The sequence below is a fragment of the Gymnodraco acuticeps genome, unplaced genomic scaffold (genome assembly GCF_902827175.1).
Source record: "Gymnodraco acuticeps unplaced genomic scaffold, fGymAcu1.1, whole genome shotgun sequence".
Taxonomy (NCBI): Eukaryota; Metazoa; Chordata; class Actinopteri; order Perciformes; family Bathydraconidae; genus Gymnodraco; species Gymnodraco acuticeps.
In genome coordinates this window covers 2,118,069-2,140,341 of record NW_022991219.1, presented here as the reverse complement: position 1 = coordinate 2,140,341, position 22,273 = coordinate 2,118,069, and the positions used below count along the sequence as shown (strand labels likewise).

Below are 22,273 nucleotides of genomic sequence, written 5' to 3'. Positions count from 1 at the left end.
GTTTTTTCAACAATCTGTAAATATACACAACTTTATAATAAAATGCACACATTTACCTTTTTCTAGACTAAACACAGGTATGATCCTAAGTAAAAAAAATATGAGGTTATCATGAGGTTGTTAACATCGCAATTTATCAGTGGATGTTTGCTGGAACTACTTGTAAACAGCGTGTTTATGCTTTAGGAGCTGTAAACGCGCAAACGGAGGGGTAGTGTGTAGGGTAGTGATGGCAGTTTGACACTGAAGCTTCGAACGGAGCTTCAACCCTGGACTTCCTATTCCATAGAAGCAGTGCTTCGAAGCTTGCTTCAAATCACGTGACATATGACGTCCGAAGCAGCAACTGCTTCAAATCACGTGACATGTGACGTCCGAAGCAGCAACTGCTTCATTTCCTGAATGAATCACTTGACTGGTTCACGGTCCATTCACGCGATTCAATGCACTGCCTCGTCTCGATTCGGACAGGTGACAGGTTGAAACAGTTTCAAACTTGAGTGCTTCAACACTTTATGACCGCTCTAAACAATGCACAATGTGTGGGTTGTTGTCGTCATTTGCGTTGTTGCTGTTGAGTTGTTGTTGTTATTGCATTTGATATCATTTTAGAGCAAGCCAGGAAGTAAGATAGGTCGTTCTGGCTCGGGAAACACTTCGAAATGTGGAGAAGTTGTGAACAAAAAGACAATTATCAGTAATATGAAAACAGTTAAATATTTCAAGGAATAGATAGTCCAGTGGGTAGAGCCGGCGGCCCGAATGCGGCGATGTCCTCCGCGCAGCTGGTTCAAATCCCGGAATGGACGTATTTTAATCATTGCTTTTCAACTTTAATAACTGATAAAAGGCCCTCTCCGCCCAAAAACATGTCTAGCACTCTCTAGTCTCTTCTCAATAACCCAATACACACAATTATCAATCTTTAATTGCAAATAGAACATGATATTCAGTCTTTGTGTGTGTGTGTGCATCGAATATTTTTCAAGGCAAAGATACGTTAAACCCACTGCAGCCTTGCACTTCGCCAGGAGAGGTCGCTGTAACTGAAGCTTCGAGAAATGAACCTATTTCCGACACAATTGTCCAAGTGGTTCGACGCTTCATTCAAAGCTTCATTTTGCCATCACTAGTGTAGGGGGCAGGGGGCAGGGTGTAGGGGGCGGTTTGGGATTGGGCCTTCCCGTCTCCATTCCCAGGGTCCGTCACCGTAAAGCAGGGGTGGGGGGCCCCCGGGCCGTATACGGCCCGCGAGACCATTTGGTGTGGCCCTCGAGGTAATTTATAAACACACGCAAAAAAGAAAAAAATTAAAGAAATCTAGACCGCAAAATAATTAAACAAGTGAGTGCCTGTTTTTCCTGGCCAAGGTCAGGGTCCTTGAACACAACACAAGCCTAACGTGTCGTCACGTGGTATATGTCTCGTCTGACAGGAGTGTAGTTCGGGGAGCACCAGAACGCAGCTCCGCTCCGGCACTTCCAAAAATGGCAGTAGCCATAAGGAGCTGTACACATGCTGCAGTTTTTGCGTGGCTGTGTCTTAGTTGTAAGCCCAGTGGCGATCTGTTCATCTGTCATACTGATCATACAGTCAATAACTTTGTTGTTATTAGCATCTGGTTAGCTAGCTATGCTAACGAATATAAGAAGCTTTTTTTACAACCAGTGAGGTAAAGGCACATCTTTATATGATCATTATAGTTATAAAAAAATAAGAGAATAAAGTAAACAGGTATAAAATACTATATGACAGTAAAAAAAGTTGTTATTAATAAACAAGAATACAGTTTGAAAGGGGAGTGATTTGTAAAATATCCATAAAGAAAACAAAAATCTGCTTACAGTTATGTTTCATATGGGTGTTGAGAGATGTATGATCCATAGATCTAATGTTGCTCTCAAAGTGCACCAGATTTAAAGAACATTTAAAAATAAATCTTCCCGGGGGAGCATGCCCCCTAGAGGAGGTTAGGTCCCCCCCACTTAAATAATGTTCACATGGATAGGAAACTAAATACATTTGCACACATCTTGTGTCCATATCTTTCTGTTTTGGTGGTCATGCTACAACCGTGCATGTGCGAGTCATGGTAAAATATCTGGATTAAGAGGTTGCTTTTTCTTTGCACAACATGAAAGAAAGGTGAAATGAGTGGGCTGTGATTTTAGTATTTTTAAGCAGAGGTCAATAATTTGTACAGCCCTCGGAGGATGTTGAAAACATTGAAATGGCCCTTGAGAGGAAAAAGGTTCCCCACCCCTGCCGTAAAGAGTCCCCGGGGAAACGGCGAACCCTCTTTTATCGTTTCGGATTGGGGTTAAAAGAGCAGGATGGAGGCAGGGGTGGTTTTATATCATGTACATTGATCTTGTTGGTTTATAATATTTTTCTTTTCATACATTAATTAGGTATAATTTAATTAATGGATGTTTGTTATTCTCAACTAAATGTTTATTGTTATTTAACTGGTTTCCTTATCTGAGGTAACCATCTCTGCACATGCCACCCCTTTTGATGGTACGGTCCAATTGATGGGCCTATAAAGCAGGGGTGGGGAACCTTTTTCCTCTCAAGGGCCATTTCAACTTTTTTTACTGTCATATAGTATTTTATACCTGTTTACTTTATTCTCTTATTTTTTTACAACTATAATGATCATATAAAGATGTGCCTTTACCTCACTGGTTGTAAAAAAAGCTTCTTATATTCGTTAGCATAGCTAGCTAACCAGATGCTAATAACAACAAAGTTATTGACTGTATGATCAGTATGACAGATGAACAGATCGCCACTGGGCTTACAACTAAGACACAGCCACGCAAAAACTGCAGCATGTGTACAGCTCCTTATGGCTACTGCCATTTTTGGAAGTGCCGGAGCGGAGATGCGTTCTGGTGCTCCCCGAACAACACTCCTGTCAGACGAGACATATACCACGTGACGACACGTTAGGCTTGTGTTGTGTTCAAGGACCCTGACCTTGGCCAGGAAAAACAGGCACTCACTTGTTTAATTATTTTGCGGTCTAGATTTCTTTAATTTTTTTCTTTTTTGCGTGTGTTTATAAATTACCTCGAGGGCCACACCAAATGGTCTCGCGGGCCGTATACGGCCCGGGGGCCGGAGGTTCCCCACCCCTGCTATAAAGGGTGGCATGTTAGGCTCATTGAGGAGAGGGATAGTGTTGGAGACAGTCATATGGGGATATTGATGTTGTCAACCACGAATGATGAATACATTCCCACACCGGGTTGTATCAGGACGTTCTGCCTCTGCCTCCTTACTTGGTTGGGCCGCTCACTTGTCAGCCTCACAGTGTCAGAAAGGGGACTGTCTCCAGATGGCAAATTGACATGGACCACACTATCCTCTTCACTTGAAGATGTTCCAGTGTAACCTAAGAAAAAAGCGTCATTTAAAATAATTATTCCCCTCCGTCTGTACCTAACTACCTATCATCAAATGTTGGTTTGAATCCTGAATTATTACATTGACATAAATCACAAAGTATTACATCGAAACACAACATTTGTACATTATATTGTTGACCGTCCTTTTAACTCTCTCATTAGGATTTACATTGGGGCACAATAAACCAACTCCTCTCGTAGCACCTATATCTATATGATATCAAGAGTTACATTTAGGTGCACAATGCTGTCTCTTGCAAGCTCTTTTACCAAACAAGCTAACGCTAGCTGCGTAAATATGACGCTCTTTGTATCAAAACAAAACGTACCTTATATATCGACTTTCTTTCCTCCGGCTTCGATTTCCATCACTTGTTCGTTCTCTCTGGGTGTTTCTCAATGTCGAGGACGCTTGCTTGGTAGCACATGTACCTCCGAGTCACTTGCTTCAGAAGCGAGGCAAGAATCCTTCCTAGCCTCGGAAAACGAAGAATTGTGGAACAGGTTAACAGGTGTGAGGCCCCGCCTTAAATGGAGGGCGATTTCCGCCAAAGATTTGAAAATTGGTCCGTGCGCAAAGCATTGTGGGGATTTTAAGACCGCGGAGTCTACACATGTGCAGCCTCGAAATGTCTCGCTACCAAGTACGCCGGCCTCGGTAGAATTCCAAGTATGCTGGACATTGGAACAGTCCTTCGGCGGCACTCAATGACGTAGTGTGCTTGAAATAGTGGCTCTGGAGCAGCCTTCCTCGACATTGACAAACACCCCCTGTCTGGTCCTTCTTATTATACATCCATGGTCTGGTCAGACATCAATCTGTTCCACGTAGCGCGCCCCCTAGAGGCCTGGAGGCGGAGCACTTCCGGTATGTTTTTTTTTTGTATGTGTTTATGGGTTTGTATGTGTTTTTGACTTTGCATAATTTCTGTAAATGCAGCGTTTTGTTGTTGTATTTGTTTTCAGGGTTTGTTTGTTTTTTATTTCATTATTTGCAGGTGTTTCCTGCTTATGTATGCGTTTTTGGCCGTTGTTCAGCGTTTGCACCCGCCGGCCACCGTACATCTCCAATGTATTAATGTATATATATGAATACATATATTTTTAATATGCATTAAAACTGTCACAACATTTGCTATTCCAGGAAAAGATTTATATAAAAGTAACAGAAATCGCCAGGGTTCCTTTTTTGAATTTGGGCCCGTGCCCCCCTAACATCTTATGCACGTGCCTGTGTGGGGGTGGGGGCTGTGTGTGTCTGGTGCAGTTGCGCCTCTGCACCAGTAGGTGTCAGAAGCTGTCGGCGGAAGTGGATGCTCACAAACAGGAGGTATCGCCACAAGGAATCTACAGCTGAGAAATCGAGTGATCCGAAAGGAGATTTTCCTAATAAAACAACTTCCCTGCACCGGGTTAAACTGCCTTTGAATGCACCATGAAGCCTCAGCTGGCAGGGGCCAAGAAGCGCCTGAAAGCAGCCGGATCCGAGGCGGCTCTGTCTCTGCAACAGGAGCTTGTGGCAGCCATACATGGCGCGTTTGAAGTGGCTGTGGAAATCGCAGTTCGAGAGGTGACAAAGCTCGTAAGTGAGGCCACAGGAGATGCCTATGTGGAGATACAACGAGAGAATGAGTCACTCAAACAAAGACTGCAGAGAGCTGAAGCTAAGCTGGAGGAAAGAGGTGCTAGCTCTCCTCGTATCAAGCAGCATTTGAACGCCACAAGCCGCACAGATCAACCACCTCAACTGAAATGCAACCAGAAAAGCTCTAATCCCAATGTGGACATCGTGTTTAGTGGCACTGGGGTCAAAGATCATGCTCCTGTAGTAGGTCAGACTCACAGCCGTGTACACCAGCTCCCTGACCCCCAGTCAACACACGAGGAGCAGAGATCAGGTGACTCAAACACTCAGCATGTCAGTGAAGCAGCCTCAGAGAGAGCAGATGATGGAGGAGCTGTTGCCTGCCTGCTTGCCTTTACTGAAGGTAGGTAGCTGCTTTCATTTCCTGTTTGTTTTTCATTTCCTACCACTCTACCTGTATAGGTAAAGTAGAACATGATCACCTAACATGATGTGACACAGAAAATATGTTGTATGTTCACATGGGACTGACCTTTTTTTTAACTAATTTTGTGGTATGACATGAACATTATAATCAATCAAATATTAATAAAAAAGAATCAAAGCCTCTATCAAATAAATGTGCTAAATTAAGTAAGTGTATCAAGGACTAAAGCTGCCATCATGAGGAATTCACTTATTTATAAATGTAATACTTTGTAGAGGTTTTGAGAAAATAGATGGACCAGTTCTGTTTTTGCGTTTATTAACTCGGCTTTAGACCGTATTGGAAATGTGCTCTCAGCTTTTTTGCGTTACCATAGTAACACACTCACTGACCCTGTCCAACTCTTACTGTTTTAGTGTGAAAGTAAACATCACAGAAGACAATTAGAAAAGGCACCACAGATAATAGTGGATTTTGTTCAAACATTTTTTTTAAATATATTATTTATCAGAATCTTGTTTGCTAAATTGTAATCACATGCGTTTGCAGGTCAAAGTTGAAATGTATAATGACTATATATTAGGTACAATAACATTTGTTTAGAACTGTAATCATTGGCTCATTAATTACCTGCCCTTTATTTCTTTTTTAAAACTCAAATGGCTGTCCTAAATGCCTTGAATTGAGTAAAAGTAATTGTGTGTTTACTGTGGGTAAATTAAATGTGGGTCACATTAGTTTAAGTAATTCATATATATACCATCTTTAAAATACAAATGTTTTTTAGTATAATTTTGGTTAATTTGTTACCAAGAGAATGCAGCGTCTAAACGTTGCATGTACTCTGATGCCTTTCAAACAAAATGTAAATATCAAAAATCTGTAATCTATAAAAATCAAACTTTTTATTAGAACATTTTAAGAGTTTACAAATTGTGCTCAAGTAAATAACACAGTAACATGTCTAATGTTATTTTGCTCACTGATGGTACCCTGTGATCTTCTTGTTTACAGAAGTCAGTGATGAGATCTCCCGTCTGGTAAGGGTAGAAAGTATCAACCAGCCATGCCGAGAACAAACAGCTCATTACTCGCCACTATTTCCCAGTGTGGATGAAGAGTCTAGTTTAGACAATGTGACAATAAAGCAGGAGATCCTAGAAGAGGGGAAGACGATTCAGCCTTCTGTTTGGACTCGATGAAAGTGGAGGATTTCACCCCGGACTGCATGTCAGCAATCCAGGCTGAAATGCTGGTGGAGTGTAAACCAGAAGTGCTGGAGGGACAGATCGACGAATCAAACGCTCCTCTGTCCTGCACCAGACTGGCTCAGGGTAAGAAGAAAAACAATTAGCGCAGAATACACCACAACATTTTCATTTTTCTACCTGTGGGACCAACTCTTCAGATATGAGATATATATTTTGTTATTATATTCTTTATCTTTTTGTTTTTCCTTTAACACAGTTTTTCGACCTTACTGTAAGTGCATTTAAAATAAAAGATATACCCATACCGATGTTTAATTTGACGGCCATTTAGACTTCTGCCTTATTATTTACTGCCTTTGTAGAATGGATGAGTTCTACAAACATTATGTTATCAGCCAGTTTGCATTATATTCATGTGACAATTTAGACCGCATCATCTTCGTGCAATCAATTGCTAAAGGTCAGCAATTAGACTTCAAATTTGGCATTTAGACTTCAAAACAACCACAGTGTAGTTGTTTATACGAATTCAAAACGTTGGTCACAGGTTCCTTAATGCAATTACAAGACATAAAATAATAGGAATAAAAATAGTGCAAGCTCAGACGTTAAGTAATCTTATGGCCTGTGGGATAAAACTGTGGGATAAATTATAGACTCAAACTAATGCATTTGAGTATTCTTATGGCTAATTTTATAGAAAAAAAGTGGACACTTATTATCTCTGACTGGAAAAGTTAGTTTTTAAATATAAATGTCATTAAAGTGAATAAAAAAGTTTGAAACTCATATGACCACTAATCTCTTAGCATCTCTCTCCACAGAGTTACCAAACATCTTCCCTCTGGCAGAACCAGCTCCCATCCCAGAAGCCCCCCCACAGGGTTATGTCCACAGGAGGAATAGTCGCAACCTCGGCCACTCCGCCACCAACCTCTGCGCCTGCAAGTCCTGCGGCCAGTCGTTCCCCCTGCCCAGCCTGCTGAGGCGGCACCACAGCCAGTGCCAGCAGAGGCTTCAGCACTGCTATCCGCCGGTAGATATAGACAAGAGGCCCAAACTGCAGCTTTTCCCCCCGGGCTGCAGCCCCTTCCGCTGCACTGAGTGCAATCGAGAGTTCAACCGCTTGGAGAACCTCAAGACTCACCTTCGCATCCACACAGGAGAGATGCCGTACAAATGCTCGGTTTGCTCCAAGTGTTTCCGTCACTCCGGGGCGTTAACCAGGCATTTCCGCATCCACACAGGAGAGAAGCCTTACATCTGCGGACAGTGTGGGAAGTCCTTCAGGAACTGTGGGGGGGCTTAAATTCCACCAGCGATCACATAGCAAGCAACTACAGTAGTTTTTTTAGATTCATGGACAAAGCCATTTTTAAATGGTCAAATCATTTTTGTGCAAAAGTGAAAAGATACTTTACGGCACACATATTTAGTCTTAACTGAAACCTGGGTGACATTTGTATCATCATTAGTCAAAACTTTATCTAACAGGTCTTACCTCTGAGATCCCTTTTTTTTTTTTAAAGAGCTCTCAACCAGAAAATAGGATCAGTTTAATTGATAGGAACTGTCAAGTGTATCATATTGAATTCAAGCCATAGATTATTCTTTGACTGAAACAAAAACGATTAGCTGTATTTTCAGTGATGTTCAACAAATCAGTGTCTTCTCATTTGTAGAAAAATAACGAGTAGAAATACAATGTATTGAAAATGTAGCAGTGCAATCAGCCACAACTGCGTATGATGGCTCAGTAGACACTTATTGATATGAAGTGTTTGGAACCTTTCAGTGTAACTCTACTCAACTTGTTTCATGAGAGTTATTAAATAATCTTTTTTTCTTTTTTAATAACAAGTATTGTTTTTAAAGTTGTTTTTTTCACTGATGTCTCTTGATATAATTTCATGGAAACTATGGACACCAATTCAAATTCAAGATTTGATTTTAAGCAGAGGTAGAAAGTATATTCAAGCCACGAATGGCATGAGATGTATCAAGGTCAAGTAAAAAAATAGCATCTTTGGAGTCGTAGACACTCAGACTGCCAGGAGAGGGTGAAAAATATCACAAACTGTGTAATCACAATCTTGTTTTTAAATATATGGTTGTTGGTAAATGTGAGTTATGCAGGTGTTCAGACAGAGGGTCACATTTTCCATTATTACTTATAATTGACATTAACCCAAATGCAACACATGTTCAACTCACAAAACATACTCAGTCAGAAACAAGGATTCCTAAAACCTGCATAATCAAATGTCTCTTTCCCTCACGGAGAATCTCTCTAAGTTGAAGGTTTGATTTGCATAGGTATGAAAACAGAGCTCCAAATCTCTAAATTGTAAACTCTACCCTTTATCACAGCTAAACTGTCAGGTGAATTACTTTCTGCTCTGTTGGAATGTGTTTCTCTCCGTCAATGACAACTTTCCTCTCTGCCATGTTGAAGTGTCCTCAAGCTGTGTTACTATGAAACTGCCTAACTCCTTTAACAAGGCATTATATTGCTAATAAATTAAGTCTACTTCAGCTCAGAAATGGGATTTGCTCGTTGTTACATTCCAGGTTCTCTGTACTCCCATTCAATTTGAGTTTAAGGTACATGTACACATACGTACATACATATTTTATAACATCACAGCTAGAAAGCCAATCATGGTCCAATAAGCAAATTGATGTTGAAACTGCAGTATAAAGGGACATATATGGGAATAGGGGACATTTAATATCGTTTAGTTAAACTTTTGAAAATGAACAAACATTTGCATATTAATACTTCTTGCTTCTGGAGTAGCCTAATTGTAATAAAAACATATATACTATATCAGATGCATGTATCTTTCCTTCATGTAATGGGACTGCTACACTTTTTTTTTCTTCTGGCCTTTTTACATAACTAATTTGTCAAATGATCAGAATAAAAACAATTTCTACGAAGGTTCACTGACTGGATAGCCATTTTGATTTATTTTTCCAACATACACTTTATTTACGTCCTGACCACTAAAAGGAGCTTGTACAATGTGTGATTTTAGGAAAGCTCAAACCAGTTAAACTCATAGGTATACCGTCTTTAGTTAAAACAGAGATGTTTTAGTAATGAAAATATTGAGGTAAACTCTGCATCATAGACTGTAGGGCTCTGCATCCAAAAATAATGTTACTCTATGATCGATTGCTTTGCACATATGCGTCTTTTCTGCCATCGATTACTCGGGCCTGGATTAAACAAGGAAGCGGACGTACTGAGGGAACAGGAAGGAGATAACAAAGCCAGCAAGGATAAGCAGCAAAACAAACTACCTGCGTTACCCGTCAACGGACAGTTAAACTATTCGCCTCGTTTTGACAGGTTCATGTTCATGCAGGAAGGCAGGCTGCTGTCATGAACGGCGAAGAGCTTCCTTCCTCCGGGCTGAAGATGTCGGTGGGACTCGCTAGTTCCGCCTGAGCTCAGCTGCTGCTTCACAGGCTGCTGTCGGACACTCGGTATGTCATTTTAGCTTCCTAAATCGACTGGGCTGCACCTACAATAATATCTCTATTATTATTCTGTCAGTGAGCCAAGTAAACATTCCTGTCTGACAGCATCTGACAGGCCACAGCAGCACTGAGAGCTGCACACGGTCACCTATATCACCAAAAGAGAGATGGCTAGGGATGGAGTGTACTTTACATATGCTGTATATGTATACATGTTTGTCGTAAAAAGTTCTGAATACTTGTGTTAAATGCTAAAAGGGATAAGATTAGCCTTTATTGATTTCCAAAGGGGTAATTCTAGTGTTGCAGCAGCACAATAATCAGTACAAAGTTGAAAATTAGCATGCATAAATTGACAGTTTAATGCTTTGTGTCTCCAAGCTGACACATTCAAGCTGTGAAAAAACGTAACCACAGAATCTCCGACCTTTGCTGTTGTTAGATTATTAGCTTCATTTAACATCATTCCTACACATAGTATGCTGCATGCACTCTATTTCAGCATGTTTCTATAGTCTTGCTTTTGTGTAATGAGCAGTATGCCACCACGGCCTGTGTTGCACCTGTAGCCCTACCTAACACACCCTGCCTGGAGAACACTTCAACATCACTGCTACAACATTCTGTTCAAGGGAAAAAGGGCCACCACTTGTGTAGATGTCCAAATCAGTGTTGATGAAAAATATAGCCTAATGAAGCAATACATTCCTCAGTACGTGCTATATTGATGAGTGTGCAGCTGGAACATCTGTTTTTTTCCATTAGCCACTGCTGTTATTTGAGGTAACTTTAACGTAGTTGGAGACAAGAAGGAACTACATACCATTACAGGTTACAGGATTTCAAGTCTTTACCTCAGGTTAGTCAGGGGGCATTCTCCAATTGCAGCTCCAAAACAGAACTTCCTAAACCTGTTTCAAGATGGCTTGACTTGTTACTATGTAGGTTTCCAACCGCGAAAATTACATCCCAAAATATCAGTGTACCAATGATACATTTTACAGTTGTGGCTGCCTTGGGTATTCATTCATATTTATTGCAGCCAGAGCAAACGGTCAAAGAAATGCAGGAGGATATGGCACGTCAGAAGCTTGCACACAATAGAATGAAACCCTCTCTAATGGTCACACATGCAGAGCACACAGCACACACAGTGACATGTGTCCTCTGCTTTTAACCCAGTAGAGTCTAGTACTAGGATCAGTGGGCAGCTATTGTACAGCGCCCGGGAAGCAATGGGAGTGAGGGGGGGGGTGTCCGGTGCCTTGCTCAAGGGCACCACGGCAGGGCCCAGGAGGTGAACTGGGACCTCTCCAAGTAGCAGTCCACACTCCATATTTAGGTCTGGTCGGGGACTTGAACCAGCAACTCTACGGCTCCCAGTCCAAGCCCCTACTGTTTGAGACACTGCCGGACTGTGCAACCTGGTACATATAGGCTCTGTGGACAGGGAAACATGTTGACTCAAGATGGCACACACTGAGCAATGATTACATTTAACATCAACACCAAGTGGCCGATCAAATGAAAGATGGCAAATATTCCTCAAAAGTTGTTTTTTATTCAGGCAATCAAATGTTTTAGTCTCAATGGCCTGTGAGAAACCAAATTGACCTGTTATTTTAATTGAGTTTTGAGTGTGACTTGAGAGGTCTTTAAACAAGGCTTGATGCCGCCACACTCCTTCCCAAAGAAAAGACTGTTTCAATCTCTATTTTCCTCTTCTCATTGAGCCCGAACAGGGACATGTGTCTTTAGCAGGCTGTGACATTAGCTAGCCAGGAATCTTGTTGCCTTTCTCTCTGTCAATTCACCCTCTGAACCCTGCCTTCTTTTCCTCACTGTGTACAGACGATGCAGGGTGTGTCCCAGGACCCCTCACGTGGTGCAGGGGAAGGGGGGGAGATGGCACACACTCTATCCAAAGAGACCCCCGGGTCTCCAGATGCCTCTGAGTTGGGGAGCCCACGGTGCACGCAGAACTTTGACCTCCTCAACATGGTTGTGTCCTATAAGAGGATGGCTCTGTTTCTAGAACCAGCTGCAGATGCTGTGGAGGTGACCCGCTTCCTGCTCGGGTGTGTATGTGTGTATGTGTGTGTGTGTGTGTGTGTGTGTGTGTAGCCTATTTGAGCATAACAAATCGCTTTCCCCCATGAGCAGCAGGAAGAACATTTTAAACTCAATATCTGCCTTTTGTATCCCTCAGATGGAAGATGCCCCTGTGCTCTCTTTTTGTCTGTTTGTTCCTAAATGTCTTCTTCTGCACTATTACTGAAGGTAAGATGAGGCATTCGGTGCTAATATTGATTAAGCTTTTGCTTGGTGATTTAAAGGTCACCCATTGTGCAAAATCCACTTTTTCATGTCTCTTCTACATCACCATGTGTCCCCTCTGTGGAAAGAGTCTCTGAAAGTTTCAGGAACAAAGATTCTCTCTGTTTTTGTCCCGATCCATTTATATAAAAACCTGCCTAAAAATGAGCTGATCAGATTTTGTCCACTTTATGATGTCATAAGCATGTAACCATTAGCCAATCACCAACCAAGGTAACCCCCCCGCCCCCCCACCTTATCACTTGAATCTCCTCCTAGAGCACCATTGTGTTCTTTTTAACCAAATCTCTCTCAGAGGGGCGTGGGGAGTGGCTCCTTATTTTCATCTAAAGTAACAGACAGAGAATCAGCTCTTTTGAAACAGGGCTGAAACAGAGGGGTTGATGGGATGCTGCAATGATCTGTTTGGTGTTTGGAGCCAAACACTTCAGAGACATGTTTTGTTTATATGTGCGACCTATAATATATCAATGACAAACAGTATAATAGGGGACCTTTAAAAGACTTGTGAATTATTTATTAACCCGCTGTTGTGTCTGCTTCTCTGGCCTCAGTGGGCTGGATCACAGTGGGCGTGGTGTCCGTGGCGCTGCCTGCTGCCCTGGGTTACCTGCAGGACAGGTGTGGGGGCAGAGCTTCAGATTCAGAGCTCCACAAGATGCGCTATCACGCCGTGCACCGCAGGGACCTGCAGACGGTGCACCTCACCAAACAGGAGGCCATGCTGGAAGTCAAAGACCTGTAAGGCTGCAGGGGAGGGGGGGGGGTTATGTCCTGCAAGGCTAATTACTTAGGATTATATTCATCACAGATTCATCTTCTAAAAAAAGAAAATCTTGAGTTTTATTTTTCTTAGATGTTAGCAGCCTAAAACCCCAAACATATTCAGTTTACTAGCGCATAATACAAAGTTAATACCATTTACAGTATTATCTTTAAGAAGCTTTTTTGGTATTTTTGCTTTCAAAACAATAACAGTAATTAAACTACTTTAAGTTTATCATACATTTGCCTATTTATTTTCTGTTAAACCATAAAATGTACTTATCAGTTCAGCTTGTTTGTTATAGCGTTATAAATGCTTAGGAACTCTGTAAAGTATTCCTTGAACCCTTTTTTTTCCCTTCACAATAATAATAATGAATATCCTTGAGGCCTTACACATTTGGTTTATCCATTTCTTATGTCATAGAACATTTGCAAAGCCGTTTAAAAAATGGGTCCCCAATCAATAAACCTTTCTCTACTACTCTTTTTGGAAGAAACTGTCTCTTGTTCCTACATGTTATATATCCATGGGACATTTGTACATGCTGTTTCTTCACGTATGGGTTGATGTTACTACTGTGTTTGTGAGTGCTCATGTTTTCTGTCTTCTCCAGGTTGAAGCACTTGGATGACATGCTGTCCTCTGCCTGCCTGTCAGCAGAAACCTTTTACAGAGTCCTGTACTGGGACGATCACATCACGTCATCAAGGTCTGCACACACACGCACGCACGCGCGCGCACACACACACACACACCGACAATAACACCAGTGGTTGAGTAGACATTACTCAACAGGGAAGTCATTGATCATTACTACTCTTCCTCTCATGTACGATTCAACGATAGATCGGCAAATCTTTGTTTTTATATTGATGTTGTCAAAGGTCACATTTACATGGACTAAGCTACAGTAACAAAGGCAGTAAGGCAAGTGCTTAGCATAAAATATCAGAAGCATTGAGACAAAAGCCGCTTTCACATCAAGTACTTTGCCGTACTTAGTGCCCCGGCACTTAATGTCCCAGGGCACTAAGTACCAATGGCGTTCACACCGGAGTACTTTTCCCTAAGGGAAGTTTACGCAAATGAGCCGCTGACGTCACTTAGTACTTTTTTGGTACCACCTCTCTAGCAGGCACTGAAAATGGGGGTAAAAGTACCCGGCACTAAGTACTCTTTTTGGTGTGAACGCGACATAAGGGTTACTAACGGAATTAAACGGGAAAAGTACGGGGAAAAGGACTCCGGTGTGAACGCGCCAAAATAAAGAGCAAAAAACACACCAGAAACGGAAAGTCATTAAAGAGCAAAGAGAATAGACAATTAAACGATATAAGGGATAAGCATAGGTGGACATTAGACAATTAAACGATATAAGGGATAAGCATAGGTGGACATTAGACAATTAAACGATATAAGGGATAAGCATAGGTGGACATTAGACAATTAAACGATATAAGGGATAAGCATAGGTGGACATTAGACAATTAAACAATATAAGGGATAAGCATAGGTGGACATTAGACAATTAAACGATATAAGGGATAAGCATAGGTGGACATTAGACAATTAAACAATATAAGGGATAAGCATAGGTGGACATTAGACAATTAAACGATATAAGGGATAAGCATAGGTGGACATTAGAAAATGGACATTTTTATTTGTTGTCGTAATTTAAGTTTTAAAATACTTGAAGCATAAATGTAAGTTTTATTCCATGAGATACCATAACTAGCATACAAAGTACAAACATATCATAATTACAAGATATATATATACCAGAATATAATTGAAAAAAATAAAACAAATGTAGATAAGAGTAAAAAGGCCAAATGCATTATGATACATTAAAAAAATCAAAGCAGGGGAATAAAGTGTAAGGTCTTTATTTAGCAGCTCAAATGGTATGGTACTTAAATGATTACTTACTTACAATAGCTGCTTACAATAAGTGTGACCTGACATTATTGATGTCTCCGTCCAGGTTCTATGGAGCGATGTTAGTCCTGGCGTGCCTGCTGTACGTGGCTCCTCTGGGCTGGGTGTTCGCTGGGCTGAACAGCGCCACCTTCCTGTGGAACAGAGACTTCTGCAGAGGTCAGTTCATCCCCTATGGATCGAGCAACGCTGAACACATGATTTAAGAGATTAAAGCTAAAGTGTTTTTTATCCCGCAGTTTTGTTGGACCTCAGGAAGCTGCTCCACATGGGCCAGGCCTCAGAGGGGAAGTGTGAAGAACAGGAGCATGGTCACTTGTTGGACCAGACCCCCACACCAACTAGCCTGGAGGTGAGAGTGCTGGAGAAATGTGTGGGTTGAATTCTGAAGAATTTAGTGGTTGTGATTTACATTAAAACCAACCATGAATGTAAGCCTCTTATGCAGTTCATCCCATGCTCTCAATGTATTTATCTCGTACGAGTAATGTAAATCCTTTAGTTATAGCACGACCGCTGTCCAAGGTGCTGATCCCGGGATCAGCCCAGTATTTATATATTTATTTATGCTAAGTGTGTGTGTTTGTGTGATGACAGGACCTGTCTCCTGGCAGTGTGGAGGAAGCGGAGGAGGCAGAGCCTGATGATGAGTTTAAGGATGCCATTGAGGTAAATTCTACTCTCAACAACATTTTCTCTCGCATTTTATCATGTCGCAGTTTGGTATATCCCTTTGTAATTCTTCATTATCAGTTGTGATGGCGAAATAAAAAAAATAAACTGATGTATCTGGTATATCTTATGCATTGGTGAGAACAAAAAAAGATGCTCAAAAGCCACACATGGATACAAAAAGAATCATTTCAGCAAATAAAATGAAAATGGCATGCAACAGGTAGACTTAAATCAAGGTGCAGAGAAACCAGGCAATCAGGATGCCTCTGCAAATCTTTTTTTTCAATAGTGTAAAGTAGAGGATTCATTTTAAATGTTGCTTCACGAAATTCACATCTTAACATTGTTAATAACTGGGGTTGAACATGCTCTATAGTCCCAGTATGGTAAACATTGCTGGTAAATGAAGGTAAAAAAAAGCTATGAATTTAATATTTGAATCAGAATTGTTGGCGCTTCCCATGATTGTGTGAAAAATCCTCCTCTTCTGACATGTGTCCTGTTACTTCCCGTTTCTTTCTGCTGTCCTCTGAACTCAGGAACATTCAGTTCACCTGCAGGTGAGTGTCTAGTGTCACCCCCCCCTCTCTCTAGTAGAGGTTAATGCACGGTTTCAGTAAAGTCGCACTAAAGAACTACCTGACACATGAATGACTTCATGTGTGGTTGTGTGAGGGGACCTTGTGTTGTGTTTCTTGCTGTTGAAGCATGGTTTTGGGTATGGTTAATACCAGTGTCTGTGGGTAACATTGTTCTCATGTGTTGTTCTGCTTCCTAAGGAAACCCCTCTGGTCTTAGTGGTAAGTGGATTTCCCAGTGTCTCCCATCCATCAATCCATCTGTCAATGTGTTTGTCCCCATGGCATGAGTTATAATAGTGATAGTAGCATTATCATTAACACGCCTATAATTGATGTCTCCAATAACCCCATCATACCGGGTTCTCATTAGTATCTACTATCTAGTAATTCATGGTTGGAATTTTACGAGACATATTATATTAGTGAAATCAACGTTTCATTCCTCATTCCATTCCAGTTAAATTGACAAATGTAGTGTTGCAGTGTTAAAGAGGTATTTTGTGTTTTCCATTTGTCTAATTCCATAACATAGTGACATCATGATGTAACACTTGTGCTTCTGTTGGCTATTGCTCCAACACATTGTACATCATTTGCTAAGGGGCGGGACATCTATAAGCAGTTGACCAATCACAACAGAGCCAGCAGCTAACCAATCGGAGCAGACTGGGCTCTGGTTTCAGACAGAGGGTGGGAAGGCAGTATGAAAAAAATAATGACCTTTTTGAGCTTTAAATCAGGGAAACATGTCACAGTAGAGACACTCAATACTAATATAAACCTGAACATTAGCATATCAGTGCCCCTTTAATGTGTTCTTTAATGAAAGCACGTTATGATAAAAGCATTTTATATATAGGCATATTTAATCATGTAAGGCATAAGAAATGTGGCTGTTCACATCAAAGCCTGTTTATAAAAGCATGTTTTTAGGAGGGATTTAAAAGAATTAATGTCTGACCTGATGGTATACTAATAAGGTCAGCTTTAAAAGGACATAATGATGCAATTATGTCTCCCTAGGCCCTAGGGCATGGGTTGGCAATGGCCCGCCAGCAATAATATTTGGCCCGGAAAATTATTTTGAGAATAAAAAATAAAATATTATTTTGATTTTTTTTTGTTATACAATATCGGACCGACAGTCACACATATAGGCTATAATGTCTGAATAGAGAATCTACCTACACCTGAAGAATGCTTATTGTACTTTTACCCATGTTGAGAGTGAATGACACACAGCACAGGCACAATCTGGCAGTGTGGTGCACTGATGCTGATGGTGGATCAATAAGTAGGAGGACAGCGCGTGGTGCTGAAATAGCCAACATGCGGTTTGAAAAAAATAACATCAGCACATTAAATCATTCAAACGTAATGTTTACTTATATGTGAACAGTAACAAAGTTCAGTCAAAACATTGACAACAAAATCGGAGAAGCCGCTTGATCATGGAGGGCGAGGGGTGGCGGTGCATATGCTGCCACCCCAGTTGGCAGCTTTGTTTTGAAAGAAAAGTTTTGGCTCATCGGACATTTATGACAAAATCCCTAATGTCCGAGTGCAAGTGAATGCAGCACAAGACGCGAGCCTTGTAATCCCATCCCCCGGCCCTGGCCCGAGCGTGGAAATGTGATTGTCATTTGAACGGGACGGCGCAAAACGAGAAGCATTTGGTCTACAATGACAGAGAAGAGACTGTTAAGTTTGGCTGTACTCAGCATTGATTCAAAACGCATTAAAGCTTTGGATCTTAATCAGCTTGAGCAGGGGTGGACTGGGCATCTGGAGAATCACAGAACGGCACTGCAGCGGCACTGCAGCGGCACTGCAGCGAGGCCCTAGGGTGTCCTTGTGTTTGGCACTTAAGTCAAGTACAGTCGGATAAGCATACATTTAATTTTGTATGTAAATCCAAGTATTTAGCAGCTTTTGTGAATCTCAGCAGTGGCACTAGGACTTCCCATCATCTTGCTTGATTTATTTGCCTACATCCATTCCTCAAACCGGTTGAAATTCACAACATAATCACATTGAATTTTATCCACCTAAACCTTACCGCTGAGTTTGGCTCTGTTTCTTGCCAAGGGTTTCATCCTTCCAAAGACTTAACTTGAGATTACACAGTATGTGACTGCATTTTTCTTTGTCCGCCCCCCTCTCCCACAGGAGGATGATGACGGGCCTCTCGGAGCTCCAGAGTATGACACCATCTCTGAAAATGGTCTCTTGAGCCGCAACGAGCCAATACGCAGCAAGGTGTCCAAACTGACAGAGAAACTGCGCAAACGTTACCCCACCGCCTGCACAGGTCAGTCTGACTCAGGCACTTTTGTATATCCTATTTATACCTATCAGTAATGAAATGAAAGAATCCGTCCGTCTCAAAAGACACATTTTATGTCTTTTTCTCCAAAGGCAACTGTTCTAGCTGCAATGCTGTCTTCTCTGTGCTGAAGAAAAGGGTGAGAGTTGTGAAATTATGAAGATATTTTAGGCGTCTCGTCATCATCACATGTATTTAATCTTATTCTTGTCACAATGTCTCTTTGTATTATAGAGGAGCTGCAGTAACTGTGGCAACAGCTTCTGTTCCCGTTGCTGTTCCTTCAAGGTGCTCAGATCTTGCATGGGGGCAACAGGTGAGAAGGGAAAATGTAAACACATTTTTATAATACTAACATACAACAGACTGTTCAAATTGCATGGCAGTTGCATCACGTCACATCCATTGGTCGTGACTTATTATCTTATGCTACCATTGTCTTCTCTTCTGCAGCTCCAGAGGCCCAGAGAGAGACTGTGTTTGTTTGTGCTGCCTGTAATTCCTCTCTCATCAAGTTACAATGAGATGTCTCCCAGTGGCCGGCTGGAGGCCAAGCACTGTTCGACCCCCGAGCCCTCCTCCAAGTTACTGAAACCCTAATGCCTTTTATTTTCAAGTTAAGGCACTCATATTTGTCAAGGAGCCCTCTTGCCCTCAGCAGTTCCTCCCCTTCTTAGCTGCTTGTGTTGCTTATGGGACATTTTCTGTAATATGTTTTCAAATGTTCACTGTCAATGGCAAACTGGACCTTTATGAATCAATGAGACTTGCTACAGAGCACAATGGCTCCAAAATCAAAGGACATTTTCCCTTTGCTGAGCAGAGGGAAGTGCAAAGCATGCAGAGCGGAGGCCAGAATTGGGCCAGTGGTGTCGGGTTGATAGGCTGATAATGGTTTTGCTTTGACATGCTTTGCCTCGCCACAGAGTTACTTCCACTCGAATGTTGATATCTTCAGCCCTGTGTAGCAGTTTAACTGTACTGTAATTATGGGGGAGACTTTTCTCTTTGAACAAGGCTAAGGCTAGCGGGATGCATGTGTCAGTGTGAGTAAAGTTTGAATGTGGTCTGTTCAGATGAACAAAATAATGGACTGCGACCAAATGAAGCTCCACATTTGCTTTTGGTTCTGTGTGCGGCTAGTTTGCCTGTTTGCTGTCCATCAATGCACTTTGACCTACAGCTGGTACAACATAGTCATGTGGTTTTCTCTTAGCTTGTCCCAGGCTTTGAGTGCAATGTGTATTTTCCTATCAACTAGAAGAGCTTACAAGACACAAGAGTAATACATATGGCATGCCATAAAATCAAGGCTGGAAGACATGAAGTAAATCATATATCAGAGTATTTTTGACCAAATCACTTAATATCGATATTTAGACGATATTATAGGATTAACCATCAATGCTCTCACAAAATGTTTAAACAATGAGTATTTTGATCAGTAATCATCAGTAATGTTAATGTAATGACTATGTGGGTAAAGGCAAATAACAAAAAAGCAACTAGTTGGTACATTCAGATCATTTCTGCAATGCAACCTTTAAAATGGGAAAAGACAAAGCTCTATATGTATTAATATATAGCCCAGCCCTACATACAATAATGGTAAATATATGATGGTAAACTGCTATTGCATGGCCTGCTGGAATGAAGCACATTACTTTGTTGCCAATGACCAGGTTGTGATGTTTTAAGTGGGCCAGCTTGGTCTACTTGTAATGATCAAATTGGAGCTTCATTTTGGTCGTCATTTTCACTGCAATGACATGTCAGATTTTGGGGGTATAGCAGCATCCTTTAAGTCAAAAACTGCTCGAGGATCCATTGACCTTGGGCTTTTCCTCTCACTGGATCAAAGTCGACCCAACTGGATTGAAGTTGAATACACAGACTGAGCAGCCAGCTTAAATAATCGTGAGGCCTCACACTCTTGAAAGCAGGACTTGAAAGAATTGATGTGGAGGCGCTATTACCCAAAATGTGGATTGTGGTGAAAACTGTTGTTTTAATCATGATGCAGACGCAGATGATTGTAAGAGTTTGCTTTGCTTTTATTGTAATCGGATACAAATTGTTACTATTCATTGTTCTACTATATCTAATATATATTTAATTTAAAGCTCCAGAAAGTGCAAGTTATTATTTGACCTAATGATTAAGTCTGTATATATTGCCCCTACTTTATGGATGAGATATGTCATTATTAAAAAATAAACTCTGTGGTGATTTCAATAACTTAAAGTAACTGTCATTGTCTTTTTGACTTGGAGATTTCTGGCAGAAGTATTGACTCAAAAAGAAAGAGTGGCTATTATTAAAACCAAATGAATACCTTATTGTACGACCTAAACAGTATGTTGACAATCAAATTCTACAAACGTCTTGGAATTGGAATATTTTACTTTGAAGCAGTTTATTTCAAGTTTTGCAGTTTGAAATAAATGTAAATTACTTTTGGAAAACCAAATGTATTGTGTATTCAGAGACTGTAAATACAATCTTCAAAGCTGCTAATTTTCACTTAAATATACACAAATAAAAATAGTTTTACAAATATCACATACCATTTCTGCCATTAAAGCCCCCCAAATCCAACACTCCGGTCCTTTAATGCAGAGTATTTGCTCCCACACATTTTTCCCATGCAATAGTAATACAATTGAATTGAATTCCATCTGTCTACACTATTTTCATGGTCCTGGTATTGTGCATGCAGTCATGGATTATGGGGACACTTAAAAAGATCAGTGGCCTTTATTATTTTTGAGTAACTCGAATAACTAGTTCAAATATTGTCTTTTAAACTCATGGTAGACATTGGAAAAGCTGAATTAATATGACCTAAATCAGGGGTGGGAAAATAATTGTCCAAAGGAGCCTCATGAGAAACTGGGACTGCGGTGGAGGGCCGAACCAATACACTGAACTCAATTCTGCTCAATATCAATTTCTTTCTTTATATAAAAGCAGCATATTGTAAGGTTTTGAGTAGCTGCTACTGGTCACAGAATATGAAATCAAGCTATCAAGGTGGTTCAAGGCTAGAAACAAACCCAACATCGTACTACTATTTAAACAATATTAACAAAAAACAATTGAGCAATTTGAATTAAACTAAATTAACATGTTTATACAGTATTTTATGTCTTTAAATAAAGCAGTATATTGTAAGGTTATGATACTTGCCAATTGGTAGAACATATTAAATTGAGCTAAGGGGGTACAGGCACAGTAACAAACCCAAAATGTCATAATTATTTAAAGTTTAAACAGCAGTCACAAAAACAATTTTCAATTAACAACATTTATAGTTTTTACAGTATGTAATGTATTTATAAAGAGCAGTATATTGCAAGGTTTTGAGTAGCTGCTACTGGTGAGAGAACATGACATTGAGTTATAAAAAGGTGGAGTAACACCATTTAAATGTTAAACAACATTCACAAAAACAAGTGTTGACACATGTTTAGGTCCTACTCATAGACTTTATATAAAGGTCCTACTGTACTTTCGTTA

The 22,273-nt window shown here is 40.7% G+C and overlaps 2 protein-coding genes across 9 annotated transcripts; both read left to right on the top strand.

Annotated features, from left to right (window-relative positions):
* Positions 1–4,394: 4,394 nt before the first annotated feature.
* On the top strand, positions 4,395–9,180 carry LOC117561594 (zinc finger protein 135-like). 2 transcript variants are annotated; one of them, XR_004571405.1, is made up of 3 exons: positions 4,395–5,401; positions 6,440–6,759; positions 7,461–7,746. XR_004571405.1 is itself a non-coding variant. In XM_034239103.1 (3 exons), the coding sequence occupies exons 2-3, from the start codon at positions 6,624–6,626 to the stop codon at positions 7,943–7,945; spliced, it is 621 nt and encodes a 206-aa protein (XP_034094994.1). In that variant the 5' UTR covers positions 5,115–5,401; positions 6,440–6,623; the 3' UTR covers positions 7,946–9,180. The 2 variants fall into 2 exon arrangements, 1 of the variants encoding a protein (XP_034094994.1); XM_034239103.1 differs by having other exon boundaries at positions 5,115–5,401; positions 7,461–9,180.
* Positions 9,181–9,864: 684 nt separating this feature from the next.
* On the top strand, positions 9,865–21,002 carry zfyve27 (zinc finger, FYVE domain containing 27). 7 transcript variants are annotated; one of them, XM_034239337.1, is made up of 14 exons: positions 9,865–10,131; positions 11,977–12,203; positions 12,335–12,405; positions 13,017–13,203; positions 13,845–13,940; positions 15,219–15,331; positions 15,412–15,524; positions 15,770–15,841; positions 16,387–16,407; positions 16,627–16,647; positions 18,598–18,739; positions 18,847–18,893; positions 18,989–19,070; positions 19,208–21,002. In XM_034239337.1, the coding sequence occupies exons 2-14, from the start codon at positions 11,980–11,982 to the stop codon at positions 19,276–19,278; spliced, it is 1,260 nt and encodes a 419-aa protein (XP_034095228.1). In that variant the 5' UTR covers positions 9,865–10,131; positions 11,977–11,979; the 3' UTR covers positions 19,279–21,002. The 7 variants fall into 7 exon arrangements, with proteins under 7 accessions (XP_034095228.1, XP_034095226.1, XP_034095231.1 ...); XM_034239335.1 differs by having other exon boundaries at positions 18,989–19,085; XM_034239340.1 differs by lacking the exon at positions 16,387–16,407.
* Positions 21,003–22,273: the final 1,271 nt, after the last annotated feature.